The 25,000-nt window shown below is 38.3% G+C and overlaps 1 protein-coding gene across 5 annotated transcripts in view; it reads right to left on the reverse strand.

Annotated features, from left to right (window-relative positions):
- Window positions 1-25,000, reverse strand: part of ncor1 (nuclear receptor corepressor 1) — a 168,967-nt gene that overhangs the window by 4,138 nt on the left and 139,829 nt on the right. For 2 of the 5 annotated variants that reach the window (XM_062048206.1, XM_062048202.1), the window contains 13 exons: window positions 24,089-24,289; window positions 23,520-23,669; window positions 20,638-20,916; window positions 11,095-11,230; window positions 6,914-7,377; window positions 6,701-6,814; window positions 2,939-3,087; window positions 2,636-2,853; window positions 2,410-2,553; window positions 1,531-1,676; window positions 1,260-1,313; window positions 481-666; window positions 217-393 (listed from right to left, as the gene is read on the reverse strand). In XM_062048206.1, coding sequence (XP_061904190.1) covers window positions 217-393; window positions 481-666; window positions 1,260-1,313; window positions 1,531-1,676; window positions 2,410-2,553; window positions 2,636-2,853; window positions 2,939-3,087; window positions 6,701-6,814; window positions 6,914-7,377; window positions 11,095-11,230; window positions 20,638-20,916; window positions 23,520-23,669; window positions 24,089-24,289 — 2,418 coding nt within the window. The remainder of the gene's footprint in view (window positions 1-216; window positions 394-480; window positions 667-1,259; window positions 1,314-1,530; window positions 1,677-2,409; window positions 2,554-2,635; window positions 2,854-2,938; window positions 3,088-6,700; window positions 6,815-6,913; window positions 7,378-11,094; window positions 11,231-20,637; window positions 20,917-23,519; window positions 23,670-24,088; window positions 24,290-25,000) is intronic. The other 3 variants (XM_062048204.1, XM_062048203.1, XM_062048205.1) reach the window with 3 other exon arrangements.

Here is a 25,000-nt window from a genome sequence, read left to right on the forward strand (position 1 = left end):
ATTTTCCTGCAGGAAAAATATTTTTTGCCATTTTATTTATGGCAAAAATAAAATGTGATGAATAAAAAATTATTTGACTGATATTGACTCATGATTAAAGAAACATTTATTATGTATTTGTCAAAAAAAAGGTTTTAAGAAGAGGGGTTTGTCTTATGCTGGGATCGACACTGGAACACTTTCAAATGAGCTCAACTTAGAAGGGAAAAATCTTACCTGCAGATGAAGGTCGGTCATCCCAACTCCATTGGGACTGGGCTTGTGATTGTCTGTGATAGTCTCCCTCGGAGTGGACGGAGGACACTGAGGAAGGACGATCCCCTCCTGTGTAGGCCTGACCAAGATTAGGAGACTTGGATTTACGGCTGTTGCCTTTATTCTGCTTCTGTTTCACTGTGGATGCAGAGAGAAACATACATAACTTTTAACTCTTCATTTTAAATCAAAATTATGTAGACTAGGATTGTGATTTTCATGTACCAGTGCTGGGTGACGGATTGGCCTCTTGGCGGGTGTCACTGCTCGAGTTGCTGATGGCACCTACTCCTCCTTGTTGCTCTTCCTGTCTGTCCTCCAGGTTGCCCATTAGGGCTTTACGAATTATGTCCTCAAGGCCCAGGTTACTGGCAGGGTCACTGAAGGAGTGGCTCCTCGGGTTGATGTTGCCTATGAAGGACAGATAGCACAATGCATACAATGAGAAATGTACGGTCAAAACACATAATGGCCCTTTTCTTTTGGGGTACAGTCATCCCTTGTTTATCACGGTTAAAAGGGACTGGACATGACTGCAAAAAATGTATTTCCGTAAAGTAGGATATTAAATAATCAAAGCTTTTCATAGTTAGAGCATACAAAACAAAGGTGTAACAAATGGAAGATAACATAAGGAAGTGTCATATATGTAGATACAAATTATTGTGAGTCCCCTTTAATAGAGCTAGGCCTTGTCAAGTAAAAAGTAGTATCACTTATGATATGATTTACAGGACTGGGTGTACAGTAATTTTTGAACCTGTATTTATAATTGTGACCCTACGTAAATTAAAAAAATGATAACTTCATAAGTGTGCACTCTGTTCTTATTTTTAAAAATCTATGACAACGTGCGTTGTGTTGATATAAATCATTAATGGCCCCAAAATAACAAGACATTCAAACCCTGGATGACTGTATGTACTGTAAACTTGTGAAAGGAACTGTACTTAGTTGCATACTTTCCCTTTAGAAATAGCCACTTGGGTATTTTGGTAACTTACTGGAGCTGGTAACCGCAGGCAAGTTGAAAATCTCTGTGCCAGGCTGGGCAATTCCTACAAGACAACATTAGATATTGAATAAAGAAAATGCCAGATAAGTATATATTTGTAAATACATAGTACATGCTTGTATGAGACAGACATTTAGAAGGAGCTGTTGCAGTCAACACACATGGCATGCACACGCATGCACACACATTTGACAAGTTAGTTTCAGCATTTGATGCATGCATTTTACTTAGAAACAAGAGGAAGACAGAGCCCCACTTACCAACATCAGAATCACCGACACCAGAGTTGGAGTTCAACTTACGAAAGATCTCCTGCTTTTTGGATTTCACCATAGGTGAGGTGTTCTCTAGTTTGGTGAAGAAGGAGGGCAGATAACTGACATTGCCGGGGGATCGTGAGTCATTCCTGCGATTCAATAGATAACAAGGAAATAAAGTAAGTACTGTAAATGAGAAACCAACTGCTGGGTGCGGATTTAAAACAACTTCTCCAAGACTGCCATATTGTACCTATTGGACAAAATAATTAACCATCGTCAAAAACATACGGAAGATCTCAAAATATTTAAAAGGGACCTATAATGAATTAATTTTTTTCTGACTTATAAATGTTGGATACTGGTGTTAAACAACGTCAAAGCATCACATCATAATCCATCCATTTTCTACCGCTTGTCCCTTTTGGGGTCGCGGGGGGTGCTGGAGCCTATCTCAGCTGCATTCGGGCGGAAGGCGGGGTACACCCTGGACAAGTCGCCACCTCATCGCAGGGCCAACACAGATAGACAGACAACATTCACACTCACATTCACATACTAGGGCCAATTTAGTGTTGCCAATCTACCTATCCCCAGGTGCATGTTTTAGGAGGTGGGAGGAAGCCGGAGTACCCGGAGGGAACCCACGCAGTCACGGGGAGAACATGCAAACTCCACACAGAAAGATCACGAGCCCGGGATTGAACTCAGGACTACTCAGGACCTTCGTATTGTGAGGCACATGCACTAACCCCTGTGCCATATTATGTCTTAATCAAAAATGAATACATATCAAAATGATTGTTTTATTATTGATCCTCAGTGGGTTTTGCCTACTAATTAAAGATGGTTAACGATGTATCTAGCACGCAGCTCATGTACCTGATCTCAGAGTTTTCTGCTTCTCGTCTTTGGGTTGCAGGCCCAGCAGTCTCCTGCTTGTCCATGCTCTGGTAGCTCTGTGGTGGTGAGATGGGTTCATAGTTGTCCATATGCCTTCCACCTCTCTCTGGAGACTTTCCAGGTCTAGAAGGGAGGGAGGGGGATCATGTTGAGATGATGGGTTATAGCTTATTCAACTTGATGACGGAATGAAAATGACCTCTACCTGGATCTGGGCTTGTCTGTGGCGTTTTCTGGGGAAACCCTGCTGGGGAGTCTGTGGTGATGTGGGGCCTGGACTTGATTCTCAGGACTGTAGTGACTTGGCAACTTAGCTCGACTTGTAGAGGACACAGTAGGCACCGTGCTCTGGAATGTGACAGAGGCTGAAGAAGAAACTGTAGGAGGGTCTTGATTCCGGGCAAAGTCTTGGGTTATGATGTGCTGCGTGAAAGAAATTGGTAAATACATTTGAATGTTCATCCAGTATGAGGTTACTTTGTCTTATGATATTATGTTCATTTCCTACCGAGATGTGATCTGCCAGGGTCATGACCCGGTGTGTCTTGGGAATTTGGGAATAACTGTCAGCCTGGGAAGAGGGGGGCTGTTGGGAACTGGGCTGCGGGGACTCTCCTGGAGGTCGGTATCGACTCATGTCATAAGCCCGCATACCAGCTGAACATGGTAGCAGAGAATTGAGAATTTGAGGAGGGTAATGAGACAGAGAAGAGGTTTTAACATTCATACATTGCTACTTTTCCTAATAGCAACATATACTTTAGATCAGGGGTCTTTTTTTCCAACAAGGGCCGCAAGCAGAACATTTTACAGTACATACAGTCATCCAGGGTTTGAATGTCTTGTTATTTTGGGGCCACTTTGATACTTGTGTTTATAAAGCATGCTAAAAACAATCAAATGTAGGGGGACTTCTGATGAATTTCGTCTTTTTTGAATTAAATGTTACAATGATGGACACTTGTGTTAAACAATGTCAAAGAGTCAATGCATTTTGGCGTGAGCTTCCATCCAGTTTTTGGATGCCTCTGTTCGCAGGCTTTTTTTTAGTCTGGCTAAGTCGTGACGTTACCGCGAGGTGGAAGCACGTATTTAGACAATAAATTAAGATCAATGCCAGTGGGGCGGTGGTCTGTTTCAGGCTACGAGAAAACCCAAAAAGGCAGGATAAAGTATTATATTTATCTAATCTTTGCATGCGCATAGTAACACTGACATGCAGTGACATTAATGCTGCTAAAAGCAGCTCTTTTTTTATGCACTCTGAATCGACCTGAGAGTGTGCAGGTGCAACTAATGTTGTGACCAGGTGAATCTACATAATGTTTTATTAAAGTTTTAAAAGCAGTCCATAAGAAGCAACAAAAAAATTGCAGTCATGTTGTTGTTATGATAATATATAAATTCAATGATAGCTAACGTTAGCTATCAAAATCACTTTCATTAGCCAACAACACACAAGCACATTTTACGTACGCAAGTAGTGTACATCATTAGGTCTTAAAAGCCACAAGTGGGCGGGATAATATGCTTAAAACACATTGGTGCTCTCTAGGCATCCGTGTAAAGGTTAAAATCAGCCCCTTTTACTTGTTTAACCCGTCATGTTTCTGCATTGTTTTTGGTGTTCATAAGTATAAATGATTCTCTATAAAAAAGTGTTTTTGCGTGTCTGAAACCAATTAATTGTATTTTCATTGTTTCCAATAAGAATTGACCCCGTTTTTTTTTTTTTTATAAGATTTGGCTTTCAACACCAAAAGCCAAGATACCACTGTCCTGTATACATATTTTACATAGAATTGTTTTCAGCAATTTTTTTTTGGGACGTCAAATGTATTAGTTCACAGATTATCTGGTCACGGTCATGCCAAAAAAGTGTGGCACCGTTAACTGCTGCATGCATTTAATAGCCAACTTGTGATTAGCTGATAACGTGTGATTTCACTGCATGGATGATCATTGAGCAAAGTTTGTAGGTCTTTTTGAAGATACTGCATAACGCCTTTCTGGGTTTACAATCGACAGGCTTTAACCAAATTTTGAAAAGCTAGCCAGCCAGCTACTTTTGCAGTTTCCCATTTTCTCGCTTTCACCACAGCATGAGCACGTTCATAGGATGTAGCATTCCAAGCGACAATGTTCTGACTACTTGCGCCGGCCGTAGACAATAGCCAATTAAAGGTTGTGCCTTTCAATCATCACACTGCACCTTCAATCAAAATGATTAAAGGGGAACTGCACTTAGTTGATCAATATAATATACCCAGAATTCATTTTTGTTTTTATTTTATCTCTTTAAAAACATGCTGTAAAAATGCATAGCCTCTGAATATATGCCTTAGAATAGCCACAACCTCGAGGATACGTTTTTTTAAATTCTGGATAAGACTTTTAACAAATAGTTAAAAGGTTTTATGGAATAATAAATGATGCAAACAAGGAATGCAAATGATGCCTGTGTTCGGAAATGGATAACTTATTTAAACATTTTAGAAAAAGACATGTCATGGAATGATATTTGGAAAAATGCCAATAAGCCCTTTAGATGCATTAGAAATAGTCTGAGTCAATTAAACATCTTGAATAGATTTTATTTTACAAGGTTCACAGTTTTTTTTAAATGGGTACAGTAGATAGCAAGTTATATATAAAGTGTCAGGCAGCTGAAGGAACTATTTTTCATTTATTGTGGGAATGTCAAATAATTAGAGTTGTGGTGTGTTGTGAGAATCGCCTATGTTGTCCAGCCGAGGCCATCGTAGGTCACGTGCCTATGTCACGAGAGTTGCTAATGTTAGCCAAGGTATTAGCTCATGTTTGTTGAAGTGGAGACGACTGAAATAAAGGAGTTGTGTATGAAACAAGCTCAGCTTCCTCATTAACATTACATGATGTCGGAGTTAAGGACTCCACGCCAACAGTCACCAAAGAATGGCAATGTTTTTCATGACAAGACCACATGTATCCAGTTTGAAAGCCAGAGACGGAGAAAAGAAACACAGACAGACGTAGCAATTTATCGATGACCGCAGCAGCAGAGTCATACAATTGTGTTGTACTTTTTTTAATACCCCTGGACATCCAATTTAATATTTTTTAATGCCATTTAAGGCTTTAATTTTCACAAAATCCAATAAATGACTTAATACTTTTTCATGCCCCACGGAAACCCTTAATAATTTTATGATATCCTTTACTACGGTTGACTAGCAGCTTAGGTTAAAGTCATCAAATGCCATCTTTAAAGAGGACCTATATGTCTTTTCTGACTTAAAAATGTTGTTACAATGTTAGATACTCATGTTTAACAATGCCAAAACATCAAATCATAGGTTTCATACATTTAGCTGTGTGCTTACACGCAGTTTTGGATGACCTTGTGGGTTTAAAGTATTGTTTTTAACATTGGGAAATCTGTGACATCACACATTGACGGATGTACATATGTGGACATTCTTGGACATATTGCTTCGGCAAGCTTCCGCCCCCTTTGCTGAGACTGCTGCCGCTGGAACTTCCGTATATTCCTTCTCGTTTCATGCACTCCTGCTTGCTCGGTCTATAAAATATTATAAAATATATGCTTTCACATTTATTTGTCAACAACATTTGGGCCACCAAGAAATAGTATTAGACGCTGAACTCCGACGGGAAAAGTGGCGCCATTGCAACATTACTACTTTGAGAAAACAAGATAAGGTAGGATAAAGTATTATTTCCATCTAATCATGATGTGCTTAACACCGACGTGCAACGTGCGTTGACACAAATGCTACTAAAATCAGCATAATGTTTAATAGGTTTATTTTCAACCATGACTGGAAAAAAAAATAGCGATTATGTTCGTCTTCAAGATATACATTTAAAGAGTGTACATTTTCAAAAGATATTTAATCAATACATACTTTTGGAGAGGGTGGGGTGTGGTTTCATTTGCCATTTGGGAATGTCTCCACACACAAAAATCTTGCAGACAGATTTAAAAAACAGGCTATAAATGTGACTGTGGAGCAAAATTCATACAAAATTTACACCAGAGAATATCCATTACGTATTATATAAACTACAGGGAAGTGGTTTTATTTGTAGATTAAAATAATCATAGTTCCCCCTTAGGGTCCTGCTACAAACCAAAAAGGACAATAAGGACTGGTTGCTTGTAAGGTTTGTGTGCGTGTGTGTGTGTGTGTGTGTGTGTGTGTGTGTGCGTGTGTGTGTGTGTGTGTGTGTGTGTGTGTGTGTGCGTGCAGGAGTAGTGAGTCTCTACCTGCTGTCTGTTGCCCCTCGTCAAGTTTTTCCTGTTGAGATTGGACTGGAGAACTAGCAGGACTTATCACTTCAATGGTTCCCCCGCCAGGGTTGTCATATCGACTTGATGACACTGTACAAGAAAAAGGACAAAAAAGTTTGGAAGGTCAGCTGATGTGATAGAAATAAATATATGATTACAAGACAAGTTGATGAAACTTCTCATACTCACAGCTACTGGAAGAGTCAGAGCTCTGAGAGCCCCGCTCTCGTGAGTCTTTCTCTGATGCGATTTTTCGCGTAATGATGACATCAATGAAGTTGGCGGCTGTAATGGTCGTTTTTCCTCGTGTTCGGAGCTCTTCCTCAATGCGTGACTTCGATGTTTGGGGTGCCTTATCTTTAACCCCAACAGCCTCAGCGTATGCTGGGTGGGGCTTGCTCCCTGGCATCGTCATAGCTCCGTAAGCAAGGGATCTCCGTTCTGACTCCTGCTGTTGTTCCGAGAAGCTTGCCGCTCGCCGAGATGTCGAAGATATTTCATCATCCCGTTCATCTCGTTTGTTCTCCTTAACTTTGGCCACATCCACAGGCGGAGCAGAGGCTGCAATATCTACCAAGGCAGCCAGGGCATCAGCGGCAGTACTGTAACGGGAGTTACTCTGGGCTGCTGATGTCGTTGCAGCTGAATGAGGCCTAAAAAATAGTTTTAAGTATATCAGACATTTTTTTAAATGTAATCATGTGTAACAGAGAAATCAGTTTGAGTGAAGTGTACAGACCAGGGTCTTCATGTAACAAGCTTGCTAACGCACAAAAACCTGGCGTACAACCTTTTTCTCGGCAAAGATGAAATGTATCAAGACTGACGTTGACATGGAAATGTGTGGTGCCTCACGCCAACTTAACGGCTGACATACAAACATTTCTACAGGCTGTGGATATGTTGGCCACACACAGACGTGAGTGTAAGGGCTTTGCTAACATTTGATTTTAACAATGTAGAAAAGATTGAGGCAAGGACATAAAATTAACTTTTTCGCCAAGGCATTTAATGATTTATGAATTAATTTATCTATGCGATCATTTTGCCACCTATTGTTGTCAAAAAGTGTTCCTGTGATTCCTTGGCCATTTCAGGGAGACAGCAGGGTGGTCTTCGCACACTGGCACCGCGGAGACTGAGGAGGATGTCACATATACTGCTGTGACCGCAAGAAGCTGTCCTGTGTTATTTTTAATACTACCGTAAATTGAGTAATGAAGCAAGAGTCAAAGTCTGTCGTATACTTTGTAAAATGCTGGCATAGTTACATTTAAAATACTGCAAGACTTAATTTTTTCCTCCGCTTGCGGGGGGGTGGAGGGAAACACATGAAGACGTGAGGAGGAAGGGAAGCCAGTTGCAGCGTCTATTTTTGGCAATGTACAGTGCATCCGGAAAGTATTCACAGAACTACACTTTTTCCACATTTTGTTATGTTACAGCCTTATTTCCAAAAGTTGAGTTTTTATTTCGAACGTGCATGCATACAACATGATACATCATAATTTCCAGTTTCAACATGTTCGAAAAGGAGTAGAAAGAAGCAGAGCCTATTTAATCCTACCCCTTTTCCTGTACATAGCAGTTGCTAACACTTTTGTTCACTTCCTGTTTTCAACTTTTTCACAATATACTCCATAAGTAATATCATTAACAAATAAATAAATAATAAGTGAAGTAAGTTGTATTTCATATGGTGAGATAAATAAGATTATCAATACATTCAGAATGTTTATCATGGTCCTTCTTCTTTGTACTTTCTAAACACTTTGAGTTTGAACAGTTTATTGAGTTGTATCATATTAATACATTGTTTGCTTTTTTTGCTTAATCCATTCCATAATTTAATTCCACATAAAGGTCTCAAGTGTTGTACGTGCATACAAATGTTTTAAATGAAATTTTTCTCAAAGGTTATATTTCTTCTCTTTTGTTGAGAAGAATCGTTGTTCGTTCTTGGGTAGCAGGTTATAGTTTGCTTTGTGCATAATTTTAGCTCTTTGCAAATGCACTGTATCGTGGAATTTCTATATTTTCGATTCAATAAATAAAGGGTCTGAATCTTCTCTATATCCAACATTATGTATTATTCTAACTGATCTTTTTGTAACACGGTTAATGAATGAAGTGTACTTTTGTATTTATTTCCCCGTATTTCTGCACAATGACTCAGATATGGTAACACTAACGAGCAGTAGAGAGTATGAATGGATTTTTGGTCCGATGCATATTTTGCTTTATTCATTATTGACGTGTTTCTTACCACCTGATGTTGTATATTTTTTAATGAGATTTCCAGTTTATTTTATCATCAATCATTATACTTAGATATGTTATTTAATTTACGTTTTCAATTTCTATTATGTCTATTTGTGTTTAAATTTCTCTACTGTTACCGAATAGCATTATTTTAGTTTTACTGAGGTTTAAGGATAGTCTGTTTTTGTCAAACCATCTTTTTAATTTGTTAATTTCTTCCGGTAATATTTGTATTAGCTTCTGTGTGTTCTCTCCTGAACAAAACGCGGTTGTATCGTCCACAAATAATACTAACTTTAAGTCTTTTGGAATTTTACAAATGTCATTTATATAAAGATTTCATAGTTTTGGTCCCAGTATTGATCCCTGTGGTACGCCACAGGATATATTTAGTGTTGTAGATGTGTGTTCGCCTTGCTTCACGTATTGTTTCCTGCTGGTTAAGTAGCTTCTAATCCAGTTTAAGACCAACCCTCTGATGCCCTACCGTTCTGATTTTTTAAAATAAAAATATTGTGATTAATTGTGTCAAATGCTTTAGTTAGATCCACAAGCACTGCTGTTGCACACTGTTTACCATCTATTGAATTGGTCATTTCCTCTGTTATTTCGATTAAAGCCATCAAAGTTGAAATATTAGCTCTGTATCCATATTGGTTCTAAGCGAGTATTCTATATTTGTTTATGAAACTCTCCAATCTGTTATTTTTCCAATGATTTTAGAAAATTGTGGAAGTAAAAAAAACTGCATTCTTCTTATTACAAGCATTTTTAATCCTTTTGTCATCCATGGTTGATTGTTCTTTCTCTGCTTTCTGCTGAGTTTTTTCCATCCACAATGTTTGTCATAAAATATTATGAATGTGTTTAAACATTTACCATATTTCATCACCATCATTTTAATTGTATACATTGTGCCAATTTTGCTTTCCTCGCTCATTTTTTAAGGCAAGAGGAATACAGGATTACATAATAAAATAAATACATTATTTTTTAGTCTATAGCTCATTATGACAATATGAGAAGGTTTTATATTGGTTTTTTTGCAAATGTATTAAAAAAAAAAAAATTATAATAAATAATCACATGTACATACTGCAAGTATTCACAGCCTTTGCCCAATACTTTGTTGAAGCCTTTGATCTGTATTGGCCCTGCAATGAGGTGGCGACTTGTCCAGAGTGTACTCTGCCTTCCGCCTGAGTGCAGCTGGGATAAGCTCCAGCCCCCTCGCAATCCCAAACGGGCCAAGCGGTAGGAAATGGATGGATGGATATACAAAAAAACTACTATTCAAATAGTTTTTTTGTATGCTAACTAGTAATGTTCCAATCAAGGTTTTATGCTGCCAATTCCAATACCGATCATCCATTAGTGAGATTGGTCGATACCAAAATCGATAGCAATCACATACATTAACTAATTTATTTGTGTAAGTGCTACTGAAAGTTCAGGAACATCAACATAATATTTAATCAAAAAACAATAATATCCTTATTCTTTTCCTCGGTGTGTAATATATTCAGCCTCATCCTCCAGTGATAATGAATCATGATAATGAAACTTTACATACAAAGAACTTCAGTTAATTTTGCTGTAATGGAGGTGATTATTATTAGCTTTGATTGATTGATTGATTGAGACTTTTATTAGTAGGTTGCACAAGCTTAGAGGAGTGGCATAATTTGCTGCTATCTGCTTGTTAGCCGGGGAACTAAAAATACATGCAGTGTCAGCCAGAGAGGATCTGCATTTGTGATGGGCAGTAAAATTAATCGGCAATGGCGATCACATACCTTTCATGAAAATCGACTGATACTGATCGGTAGCCCATTGATCGGCACATCCCTAATGCTAACATTATTTCTGTGCTAATTTCTTTGCTTGTCTCAAAGGGCAGAATTTCAAGTGGGCGTTTGTTAATACATTTTGAACAACTGACAATTTGGGGAGGAATGTTCTTGATTTCTGTTACATAATAAATTCCATTATGTTTTTAAAGTTTGAGTCTTTGTTGTTCCTTTATACTATGAGGTGGTCACATGAATTGTGCAAGCAACTAGTCAGGGTGCATAAAGGTGCCAATAGATGAAGCTATTAAGACTTACATCAGAGAAGTTATAACACTTTTGCCCTGAAAGATGCTTGGTCTCTGCTGAACAACCACTTCCTGCGTCCTGAGTGAGGGTGAAGAAGAGTGCAAATATCCTCTGCTTCCTGGTCGGCCTGGTTGCTCTGCTCCACCTGATCGCCACAAAGATATAACAGAGGGGCATATAATTATTTGATCCCTGCTGATTTTCCAAGTTTACCCCCTAACAAAGACTTCAATCAGTCCACATGTTTTTATGAGAAAATATCAACAACGGTCAAGAAAAAAACAAAAAATATTCGATCCCCCATGCAAAACGTAGTTGATGAAAACAATAATTGGCAAGCAGAAGGTAGGGTTTCTTGTAGTTGGGGTCACCAGAGTTGCATATCTAAGAAGAGATTTAGGTTCACACCTCTTTAGAGACTTTCTTTAAATCCTGAATGTTGACAGGCTGTCGCTTGGCAACTCGAAATTTCAGATCATCTGTGGAATTAAGGTATGGAGACTAACAAAGCCTCTGCAGGATCATAAAAACACTAATTTGAAGTCTTGGTCATGTGTATTGGGTCAATGTCACTCGAAGACCCATGCACAACCCATCTTCAGTGTTCTGGCTATGGCTAATGCAATGGCCAAGGGGTTTTCATCCAAGATGTAAATTACCTCTTTCATCAGACCCTCAACGCAGTAAAGTCTACAGTTCGGACCTCCCTTTTCACTGGCTGAAGTCCTTTTGTTGTAATGATTTGTCTGAGTAAGGCGAGGGGACTACAGTTTAAGATTAACAATATATTGTACAAATGGAGTAATTACAAACAGTAGCAATATGAACACTAGAGAAAAGACCCATCCATCCATTTTCTACCGTGCCCTATAAAGTCTGGCTCATTCTCTCTCGATTATCCCTTTGCTCACATGCTTTTATCTTCTTTGCAGCCCCTCCTTGGCGGAATTGTCTGGGCGTTGTCCAATAAAACTGGAAGTTAGCCTAAGCGTGTGTTTTGGACACACACACATACATACGTCCACTCTTCGCTTGGTCTCATTCCTGGCACCTCTTATCACCATCGAAACTAAATATGACACTATAGGTGTGTATTTGCAAAGATAAAAAGACAGGGTGTACAGGGTGTCTTTTGTCCTTGAACAGGAACAAAGTGAATAGAGACTACCCCTAACAGTACCTTTAGCAGAGAGACAACCCAAAAAAGAGTTGGAACTTTTTGCCTTTCCCAGCCTCCCTTAAGTCAAGATCAGAAAAGAGCAATTTTGTGTCCTCTTCCACTAAAGAAAAATAGTCCGGAACCGCAAAACATTGCATGGTTTTAGTTTTAACATCCTTTTATTTATAGGAAAAAGCATCCAGGGTCACTGCAAGTCTCAACAAGTCCAATTGAAGACTTTTTAAAGACTATAATAAAAATAATTAAAGAACCATTACACATCCATACAGACAAAAGAGTACAAATCAATCCCTGTACAGCTGTGTAACTGTTTGTGGTATTTACGGTAAGTGTATCGTTTGAAACGGATTTTCAACTTTTTTATTATCGTTTCATTCACTTTTACCACAATGTTTACAGACGCTGCCCTCTAGCATGGCTCCACATACTGGACCTGACACGACATAACGGAATAATTTTTTTTAGACATTTCATAGTCCTATTCAATAATTTCTATGAGATTTTAATAGAATGCAAAAAAAATAAGGGATTAAAGGCCTACTGAAATGAAATGTTTTTATTTAAACGGGGATAGCAGATCCATTTTATGTGTCATACTTGATCATTTTGCGATATTGCCATATTTTTGCTGAAAGGATTTAGTAGAGAACATCGACGATAAAGTTCGTAACTTTTGGTCGCTGATAAAAAAAGCCTTGCCTGTACCGGAAGTAGCGTGACGTCACAGGTTGAAAGGCTCCTCACATTTCCCCATTGTCGGACCGAGAAAGCGACAATTACCCCATTAATTTGAGCCAGGATGAAAGATTCGTGGATGAGGAACGTGAGAGTGAAGGACTAGAGTGCAGTGCAGGACGCATCTTTTTTCGCTCTGACCGTAACTTAGGTACAAGCTGGCTCATTGGATTCCACACTCTCTCCTTTTTCTATTGTGGATCATGGATTTGTATTTTAAACCACCTCGGATATTATATCCTCTTGAAAATGAGAGTCGAGAACACGAAATGGACATTCACAGTGACTTTTATCTCCACGACAATACATCGGCGAAGCACTTTAGCTACGGACCTAACGTGATAGCATCGGGCTTAACTGCAGATAGAAACAAAAGAAATAAACCCCTGACTGGAAGGATAGACAGAAAATCAACAATACTATTAAACCATGGACATGTAACTACACGGTTAATGCTTTCCAGCCTGGCGAAGCTTAACAATGCTGTTGCTAACGACACCATTGAAGCTAACTTAGCAACGGGACCTCACAGAGCTATGCTAAAAACATTAGCTATCCACCTACGCCAGCTAGCCCTCATCTGCTCATCAACACCCGCGCTCACCTGCGTTCCAGCCATCGACGGAGCGACGAAGGACTTCACCCAATCATAGATGCGGCCGGCGGCTAGCGTCAGATAGCGCGTCTGCTATCCAAGTCAAAGTCCTCCTGGTTGTGTTGCTGCAGCCAGCCGCTAATACACCGATCCCACCTAAAGCTTTCTTCTTTGCAGTCTTCATTGTTCATTAAACAAATGGCAAAAGATTCACCAACACAGATGTCCAGAATACTGTGGAATTTTGCGATGAAAACCGAGCTTTATGTATTGGATACAATGTGTCCGAATACTTCCGTTTCAACGATTGACGTCACGCGCATACGTTATCATACATAGACGTTTTCAACCGGAAGTTTAGCGGAAAATTTAAAATTGCACTTTATAAGTTCACCCGGCCGTATTGGCATGAGTTGAGTTGAGTTTGAGTTTATTTCGAACATGCAAGCATACAACATGATACATCACAATTTCCAGTTTCTCTTTTCAACATGTTCGAAAAGGAGTAGGAAGAAGCAGAGCTTATTTAATCCTACCCCTTTTCTTTACATAACAGTTGCTGAAACTTTTTTTATTCACTTCCTGTTCTCAATTTATTCACAATAAACTCCATATGTAATCACAATAAAAATAAATAAATAAATAATAGTAAGAATTTAATAATAATAATTGGTGAAGAAAGTCATATTTCATATGATGAGATAAGTAAGATTACTTTAAGAATGAATGAATGAATGGATGAAATAAATTGAAAATGTTTGTCATGGTTCTTCTTCTTTGTACTTTGTAAACACTTTAAGTTTGAAGAGTTTCTTGAAGTGGATCATATTAGTACATTGTTTGATTGCTTTGCTTAATCCATTCCATAATTTAATTCCACATACTGATATACTGAAGGTCTTAAGTGTTGTACGTGCGTACAAATGTTTTAAATTACATTTTTCTCTAAGATTATATTTCTCCTCTTTTTTTGAGAAGAATTGTTGTATATTCTTGGGTAGCAGGTTATAGTTTGCTTTGTGCATAATTTTAGCTGTTTGCAAATTCACTATGTCGTGGAATTTCAGTATCTTTGATTCAATAAATAAAGGATTTGTATGTTCTCTATATCCAACATTATGTATTATTCTAACTGATCTTTTTTGTAACACCGTTAATGAATGAAGTGTACTTTTGTAATTATTTCCCCATATTTCTACACAGTAGCTCAGATATGGTAACACTAGTGAGCAGTATAGACTATGAAGTGATTTTTGGTCTAGAACATGTTTTGCTTTATTCATTATTGACGTGTTTCTTGCTACTTTATGTTGTATATTTTTTACGTGAGATTTCCAGTTCAATTTATCATCAATCATTATACCTAGAAATTTGGTTTCATTTACTCTTTCAATTTCTATTCCGTCTATTTGTATTTGTGTTTGACTTTCTCTTCTACTATTATCAAATAGCATTATTTTAGTTTTACTAAGATTCAACGATAGTCTGTTTTTGTCAAACCATGTTTTTAATTTGTAAATTTCTTCAGTTATTATTTGTATTATCTCCTGTGTGTTCTCTCCTGAACAAAACGCTGTTGTATCATCCGCAAATAATACTAACTTTAAATCTTTTGTAACTTTACAAATGTCATTTATATAGAGATTGAATAATTTAGGTCCTAATATTGATCCCTGAGGTACACCACAGGATATATTTAGCGTTGTAGAAATGTGTTCGCCTAGCTTCACGTATTGTTTCCTGTTCGTTAGATAACTTCTTATCCAGTTTAAGACTAACCCTCTGATGCCATATCGTTCTAGTTTTTTGATTAAAATATTGTGATTAATTGTGTCAAATGCTTTAGTTAGATCCATAAAAACTGCTGCTGCACATTTTTTACTGTCTATTGCATTGGTAATTTCTTCTGTAATTTCAATTAAAGCCATTGAAGTTGAGACATTAGCTCTGTATTGTATTGTATTGGTTCTCTTCGAGTATTCTATTTTTATTTATGAAACTCTCTAATCTGTTATTAAACATTTTTTCAATGATTTTAGAAAATTGTGGAAGTAAAGAAACAGGTCTATAATTTGTAAATTGATGTTTATCTCCAGTCTTATAAATTGGTGCAACTTTAGCTATTTTCATTTTGTTTGGGAATGTACCTGTTTGAAATGATAGGTTACTAATATACATTAATGATCCTGAGATCTCTTCTATAACCTTTTTTATCGTATCCATATCAATTCCATTACAATCAGTTGAAGTCTTAGATTTACATTTTTTCACGATTATAACTATTTTCTCCTGTGTCACATTACTGAGGAACATGGAGTTGGGATTTCGCTCTATGGTATCATTATAGTCTTCATCACGTACACAGCTACTCCTCCTCCATTTTTGTTGGTTCTGTTGATGTAGTTTAGTTCATATCCCTCCAGATCAAAATCTATTCCTTTTTTATCATCAATCCATGTTTCTGTAACAGCAATCACTTTGAATGGTTCGTTGATGTGTTCCAAAAAGTTCTTAATGTTGTTGTAGTTTGCATACAAGCTTCTGCTATTAAAATGAATAATTGACAATTTGTTATCGCATGTAATGTTGCTATTATATTGATCATCTGTATAATAAAAACAATTATTACTGATCTGGATCTATATCATTTTCCAAATCCTGTTTTTTGTAATCTTTGTTGCAGAAATTTTTTAGTTCCATATTTTCTTGTTCAAAAATCTTTTATGTTGTTTCAATAATCTCAATAAGTGTAGGTGAATGCAATCCTGAATGTAGGTCCTCTTGTTTAGTCGTCCCTTGGAACATAGTAGTGTCGATGTTGAATTTGGGTGTTTGTTTTCTGTCAGAGTCCATTATCATCGTTGTTTTGGTAGCTGTGTAAACTTTAAAAATTGTCCAGGTCCTTGATGTCATGGACAACAATTACTCTTGCTTCTGGACCTCCATTCAGCTTGATGTAGATTTTACAGTTGGTGCTCCAAGTTCCCTGGATTTTTCCCTGCCTTCTCAAGTCGCGTGCTTTCTTGGCGATTCCAGCATTGCGTTTTGTGAGATGCTCATTCATGTACACATTTGTTCCCTTCAGCTTCTTTCCCTGTCTCAGCAATTCCATTTTAGATTTTCTGTTTACGAGTTTCACGAGCACGACTGGAGTGGCGTTGTTGTTTCTTCCGTTCAGTGGGATGCATGTTTCGATGGTATTAATGTCAATTTCAATTTCCTTTGATTGCAGAAAGTTGACCACTTGCTGTTCTGCTGAGATCATATCCATTTCATCTGGTTCACCTTCATTATTCACAGCTTTCGCATAGGATCTTGGTTTAATTCGGTGCCCAGTCACGATGATATCATTCATTCGTTTGTCCTGATCCATTTCATCTATGATATTCCTCAGCATGTTGTTGTCTTCTTGAAGGATCTTCATTTGTTTGCTCATTTCAGTGGCTTCATTATTTCTTCTGTTGTTCTGAGATTGCAGATTTTCTATATTTTCCTGCAGACTTTTCACATCTTGTTGGTGTTCTGTTGTTACTTTTCTCAGATATTCTTTCAATTCTTTCATTTCTTCTTTCATTTCTTTCAATTCTTTCATTTCTTCTTTCATTTCTTTTTTCATTTCTTTAATTTCTTCTTTCATTTCTTCTTTCATTTCTTCAAGTATTTGTATTATCACTTCTTGATTCCCATCATGTCCTGTGTCCAACCTCAAATCTTGTTCCCAGTTGTGTTCTGTAACAGCTGACCCCGAAGGTTTCGGGATTTCAATCTTTCCTTTACCTTTTCGCATCGCGGCAGTCACTGACGTCACTGCCTCTTGCTTGTGTCTTAACGGCAGTTGCTTCTTTAGCGACTTGCGGCACTTTAACTTGTTTTTTTCCAACAATTTCGTATCTTGCGCCGTTCAGAGATCAATTTGAGGTGTCAGCCTGTCAACTTATATCACTCTGCGACGTCGGGATCACTTTAAAACAGCTGTAAACTCGCCGTAGCTTTTGGTTGCTAGGCAACCGCTTTGAACTGCGGGAAGGCGCCTTTGGCTTGAGTCTAACGGCTCTCTCAACTCGCCTTCTTTCAGCGTACCAGTGCCTCTCAACTGACCAAAATCAGATTGAAGATGCCAGAGTACTCTCCTGTGGCTGTGATCGCAAATCAGTGGTCAAAATCTTCAGATTTAACAAAAAACTCCGGTAGCGAGAGCGGAGCCTTTCTCTTTTGCGTCCTTTCTCATTGACAGGAAGTGACGCAACACGGCATGTGTTGCAATGTTAAGATTTCATCATTGATATATAAACTATCAGACTGCGTGGTTGGTAGTAATGGGTTTCAGTAGGCCTTTAAATTTTAATGGTTGTAATTTGGACTTTTTAATATCCTGCGGATACCCTGGAATCTGTTAAACTTTATTTTTTTCAAACATTTCCTTTACTCATCCAATCACCAGTGAGGAGGATTGCAGCTGGAAGTAATTGATGCAGGGTTTCTGCAGCGCTTTCTTGTTAAGGCAGCCGCCTTAATAACAAAGAGCCACTGCCTAAACTAAATTCTTTTTTTTTTTTTTTTTGTCCTGTCCAGCTTCTCAGGCAAATCATATAGTTGATGTAGATGCCCATATCGGCTGTTCAGATTTACTTTACAAAAGAGAAGTGTAGAATACTTCTCTTGTTGCCTTATTTGTATTTGACTTTATTAAATGTATTTATATTATCATTTGGTGCTAAACGAAAGTCTTAACAAGCTGCTACGCTTCGTACTGCCTCTGCCTCTGTCAGTACGTCTCTGCAGCACCCAGCATTGTCCCACCCACACAACTATCTGATTGGTTACACGCACAGCGGTAACAGCCAATCAGCAGTGCGTATTCAGAGCGCATGTAACAGCCAATCAGCAATGAGCAGTCAGAGCGCATGGAGTCAGTGCTCACGGCACAGGCAGGCAGAGAGGAGAGACGGTGCGGGTTAGCAGAAAGGTGTTTAGCAGGTGAGCATAATGCAGCGGACTCTCCCCAAATTATAATAAACACCTCCAAGTCAACTACTAGTAACATCACTATGAGCCCATTGATGTTCTATAAATATAAGCGGCAGCTCAGCTCGCTCGCAGTCCTTGAGGTGAAGGCTAATTAGCATTTAGCTTAACGTTAGCTCATTTTGCGGTGTGTGTGTGCGTGCGTGCGTGTGTTACGGACAGCAAAGCCCTGTCTGTCTGAGAGAAAGACAAGCATTATTGACCTACAGTTAACAACTAAGTTATTTCACTTTACCTTTTTCTGTGTTGAAGCAGCAAAAAAGGACATTATATTAAATGAAGAGTTTTTGTCTCTGATAATTCATATAATAATGTAACTGCATCATAAAGCCTACATGAACTCCATGGTGTTCAGGGATGAATAGTCTCTCCTATTGCTATTGTACTATTTTTTTCAGCTATAGTTACATTAATCATTAGTAATGTAGCAGCCTAGTTTTGAATGGCAGGGTCCCTGCTATAACATGTTGATAAAAATATAACATTTACATAATAAAAATCAACTACAGGCTTCCCAAATGCTGTAATAAATTAAGCATGATGAGTTGAGCATATGTCAGCATGTGGCCCCACTTTTAACTCTTTTTTTCAAATGCTTATTGCAAACGCTTATTTACAGTAAGTCATTAATTTGACTTACCGTATTTTTCGGACTAAAAGTCGCAGTTTTTTTCATAGTTTGGCCGGGGGTGGGACTTATACTCAGGAGCGACTTGTGTGTGAAATTATTAACACATTACCGTAAAATATCAAAAAATATTATTTAGCTCATTCACGTAAGAGACTAGACGTATAAGATTTAATCGGATTTAGCGATTAGGAGTGACAGATTGTTTGGTAAACGTATAGCATGTTCTATATGTTGTAGTTATTTGAATGACTCTTACCATAATATGTTACGTTAACATACCAGGCACGTTCTCAGTAGGTTATTTATGCGTCATATAACGTACACTTATTCAGCCTGTTGTTCACTATTCTTTATTTATTTTAAATTGCCTATTAAATGTCTATTCTTGGTGTTGGGTTTTATCAAATACATTTCCCCAAAAAATGCGACTTATACACCAGTGCAACTTATATATGTTTTTTTTCTTCCTTTATTATGCATTTTCGGCCGGTGTGACTTATACTCCGGAGCGACTTATACTCCGGAGCGACTTATACTCCGAAAAATACGGTAGTCATTATTTTGTCTTTTAGTAAGTCAATATTTACTAAGTCAAAATAATGACATACTTAGTATCTCAGGTAACTAGGACTGTTTTGTGTTTACTTTACGGACTAAATATCGAGATATATATCGTATATTGCCATTCAGCATACGGAGCGGAAAACACAACCAAAAATTGTAGGCTTCTTCACCACAGTCTGTAGTCTATTGCCCCCCAGGATGACCCAGCCCCTTCCCCGTCCGTCCGCCTGTCCCGGGCGTCGCCCCTTTCCCCCTGGAGAGACACCACCTTAACTAACAAATTTTCTGGGGGATACACTGTGATGTGTTACAAGTTAAATCATTTTATAATATTAAGACAGTCAGAAGTGAGGTGGGATGTCCGCCCTCTGAATTCCTCTGATAGGAAACAATGTACTACAAGCTAACCTAATCGGAACCTTTCTGGTCCACGAGAATGAGGATTTTTTTTAAAGAGGTTCGCGTTAACTGAAACCGTCAAAATGCATCCTTAACTTACAGGGTGGGGGATCTTACATGGGTGGTACAACAATGATTGTCTTTCTTCCAAGTTCAAATTATCATACAACAGTGGACTCTTCCTCATCAAGGTACCCGCTGAAGGGAGATAACTAATTTGTGTGCCCATAACCAATCTGTGGGTTCCACAACTCACGCTGATTGATTGAATATTTATTTTCCTTTTTTTTTTTCTGATTTTTTTTGTTGATATTCTGTCTCTAATCTGTTCATGTCTTGAAAAGAGGTACAACTTTTAACAGGAAAAAATGAGTGTTATTTTATGTCAGCAACTCCCCTGCAGCATAATCAGCAACAACTCACTTCCACGCATGTAATCAGTCGTTCGCTCTCGGTCCCGCATCTCCCGGTCTCGCATCTCCCGGTCTCGCATCTCCCGGTCCCGCATCTCCCGGTCCCGCATCTCCCGGTCCCGCATCTCCCGGTCCCGCATTTCCCGGTCCCGCATTTCCCGGTCCCGCATCTCCCGATCACGCTCCCTTTCCTTTTCTCTCTCCTTCTCCTGCTGTTCATGGTCACGTTCCCTTTCCCTCTCCACATTAGCGGCGGCAGCAGCAGCAGCAGCAAGGTGGGCAGGGTGGCCTGAGGTCAACAATGACAGACATCACACACATTGACTTTCCTGCAGGAATCAAGATTGTAGCACTTTTTTAAACAAATTGACAATAAAATGTGTGAGGTGCTGCTCATATAAGTGTACTCTTGCAATGGGATTCTCACATGCACCTGGATTCAATACAAATATAAAGAGGGTTATTCCCATGCAGAGTAAGTAAAAACAAAAGCACAATTGTAAAAAACAACAACAACAAAACAACTGTTGTTGTAAATCCATGAAAACATAGTAAACCAGATCCATATATCAAATGTGTGCAAGGACTAAATGGTACATTGCCCTCTTTTCTTTGTGTTTAGCTGAGGGAAACCTCTTGGCTGAGATGCATGGAAACACCAGATGTAAGCAAACATATGCTATGTTCACTATAGCGAGTAGTTCTCCCAACAAGAAAAGACCATTTTATCTTTTAACGACCCGAGACTACATCATTGGAGCTAACACCTGCTGATGCAAATTGGCGCTTAGAGATGAGGAGCTTTACTTCCGTGTTTGGATTACGGATAAGGTGCATTGATAACCTAAAATGTAGATTGTTACTGTGACTGCTTCAGTAAGATGGCATAAAAGCTCAACCGAAATTAAAGATGGTAGCAGGAAGTCGAAAGGGGACTTTTTTATTGCAAAAAGTCAGGTCTGTCTTAAAAAAATGTCGAGACATCTTTTTAAAACCAATCACACTTTTCCGGCTTCAAAATAAAAGTGATGTGCATCTGGTTTAACTACATTAACAAAACAAAAATGTCTTAATTGTCTCACATTACGATCATGCTTTGTCAAAGATGTTTAGTAAAGTAATCTGTGATATTTGCACCTAAATAAATGCTAGTACATCAGCTAAGGAATATGGGGCAATTTTTCTAACTGTCTGAAATATTGTGTAAATTATTTTATAACATGTTCTGGTTGATACTCAGTTACAGAATGTTAACAGACTGAATCTTACAATATATTAATAGAGAGGGTTAAAACTAGAGGTGGGAATCTTTGGTTACCTCACGATTCGATTACGATTCAGGAGCTACGATTCAATAAAAAATCGATTATTGATGCAGTATTACATTTCTTTTTGTTTCACTAAATACGTGTTTATCACTTGCAACATTAAAGAAATCATTTGGAATAAGAAACAGTTAAATTAATTCCCACATTTATTAAATTCATGAAAATGTGTGCAAAAGTGGACCATAAGTGCCAGATAGTAAAGGAGTTGGTCGGCTCCCTCAGTGAGGTGGCTTGCTGCAGTCAACCAAATTTTAAAACTGTCTGCATTACTTTATTAACAATAAAAAATTGATTATCGACGTTTACTAATCGATTCGATAACCCTCCATGTCCGAATTGCGATGCATCTAAAAATGGATTATTTCCCCCACCTCTAGTTAAGACATTATCATATAAGAATATGAAAACCATTAACTTGTACAACATGTAATGTACAGAATATCAAAATCATTTATTCAGATATAAATATCACAGAGTACATTACCAAACATCTTTGACAATCAAACTATTTTACTATCGTTACAATCCACACTTTGAATTTTTAATTCATGAAACTGGTATCTAAACTTAGTGTAGCTCCTTCACTGACTGCAAGGGCTTCCACAGCCAGAATACAAATTATGTATTAATACAAAATGCTAAATCTGGCAAGACACCACGCACTGCAATATTAAAAGCATGTTCATGTCCTTTTTGTGTTGAGCTGTTTTAAAAAAACAATGTTTAAAACACATTTCATCAAAGCAAACTAATTATCCAGTCATGGTATTAAAAACTTGAAAATTATCTCTTGATGGTACATTTATTAATGTTGAAAAACTATATTTATTTGCACTTAATAACAATACATTTTGAGTTAACTATGAAAAATGCGATTATTCGTGATTTAATATTAATCGTTTGACAGCCTTAAATATGATACTTGTGGATAGGGTGAAGCGTGGTTTCACTTGCAATCTGGAAACGCCTCCAGAAACAAATATCTTGCAGGCATACTGAAAAAACGTGTTATAAATGTGAGTGTGGGGCAAAACTTGCACAACATTTACACCAAAGCATATCCAATACATATTATATGGACCACAAGAAAGTGTTTCAAATGTAGATTAAAATCATCATAGCTTCACTTTAAGAAGGAAGAGCGCAAGAATTTAGGCTTTGGCCGTTTGTAGTACACTTGCTGCAAGGTCTGTTTTGGGTAGCACGTGGGTGAAAAGTCGATGGGACATTGACGCAAGTTCTAAAACAATTTATTTTCATCAATGAATGTTTTCTGCTCCTCCCTCCGCCATTTCCTTTTCGCAAACGTCAAATTTGGAGAATAATTGTGACATTTACATCGGGTGAACCTGACATGAGAGTTCAGATTGCAGTCGCATTGGATACTGTACATATTGCATTCATGACCACATATAAAACAGGCCTGGGTCAGATTTTAAAAACCAGATTTGGACTGTTCCGAGACCAGTGCGGGTCTGCACTCATAAGGTGTGAAGCAACACAAGACTGTGGCGGGGAAGTTAAGGGAACACAGCTAGTGCGGCATTAGGGAGGGAATCCTCACCTGGCGATATGGAAGTTGGGTTGAAAGCCCTAGTAAGGAAAGGGGGCTGAGCTCCAGGGAGGTAGGCGATGCGTTCCAAAGTGGGAGAACCTGTTCCCCCAGGATGAGGCAACAGGATAGTTGGAGGCATCTGGGCTAGATCAATAATCCCTTTTACAGACAGAAGCAAAGGGCCAATGGTAAACAATAAAAAACTGATTCATTTATTTCTGATTGTGTAAACACCATATACACCCATCTCCTTTATCGGTTATGTCTTTAGATATAGATTGGTAGGTCAGTAGAGATGCGAAGAGTTGAATAGTGGTGAACCTGTATTAGGCAACCACTCAGCAAATTGATATTTGAGTTAAATGATCAATTAGTAACTGCAAATTGCAGATAAATTGCAAATTAACTGCAGCCCCATTAAAAACCAATCAGCAAAGTGTGTGTAGGTCATTTGCTTCTGGGCATCTGCAAAAGGTAGGTACTACTTCACAACCACACAGATGGAAAACTAGAGCCTTTCAAAACCAGGGCCTCTCCTACAAGCTGGTAAGAGAGGGCCAACAGGTTGGGAACCCTACCTCTAGCTCCAGTTGGGTAAGAAATAGCAACAGGTTGTTCCCGCGGTGACAGGCCACGGGCCAAATCAGGTCGGGGGATGACCTGCATCTGCTGGGAGGTGATGTAATCATTGAGGATGGTTTGCCTCGTGTTCTCCATGGTGTACAGCTGGTATGTGTTGTGGTAGCCAGTCGGGGATGGCTGCCTAGGAAACATGAAGGCTGCAAAAGAGGACGGAATGTGGAAAAAGATAATTAAAGGGGAACTGCACTTCTTGGGGAATTTCGCCTATCATTCACAATCCCTATGTAAGACAAGAACACGTCTTTAAAAAAATTTTTTTTATGCATTCTTACTTGTAATATACGGCAATTATGATGCGACTATCAACGCAGCTAAGTGGAGTCATCTTTTGCGTTCATAAAGACTTTTAAAAAAACATCCAAAAATAGGCAATAATACTCAAATTAAGCATTGTAACCTGCATATTAACCAAGTATTAGCGATATTGTTATTGCAAGACCTTACGCAGAGGACCTACTTTTAGCAGAGATGTAACTAGCTTATACAGCTATGAACATACTGTACTGTGCCGGTGAGCTGCTGCATCGCCTCTAAGTAGGTGCAAGTTCATTCTAGATTATAAGTCATGCTTCTCAATTGTATAGTAGAAGGTTGTGACCATAAACTAAGTAGTTGGTAAACTTTGACTTTCCACTCAGACCCAAGACCTAATTGTTGTTGTTCAAGGAAATAGCAAACTTTGTGTTGCATCTGTGTGCCACCGTATGCTTAAAATAACCAAAATACATAAGTATTTCATGTTATTAGGAATGTGCCTGTTACTACATTACATATATACTTACAGCATGTATATAAAACGTTGCTGGTTTTAAGAGCACTTTATAGGCGCAATAGGGCGACTCCAACAT

The sequence above is a fragment of the Entelurus aequoreus genome, linkage group LG05 (assembly GCF_033978785.1).
Source record: "Entelurus aequoreus isolate RoL-2023_Sb linkage group LG05, RoL_Eaeq_v1.1, whole genome shotgun sequence".
NCBI lineage: Eukaryota > Metazoa > Chordata > Actinopteri > Syngnathiformes > Syngnathidae > Entelurus > Entelurus aequoreus.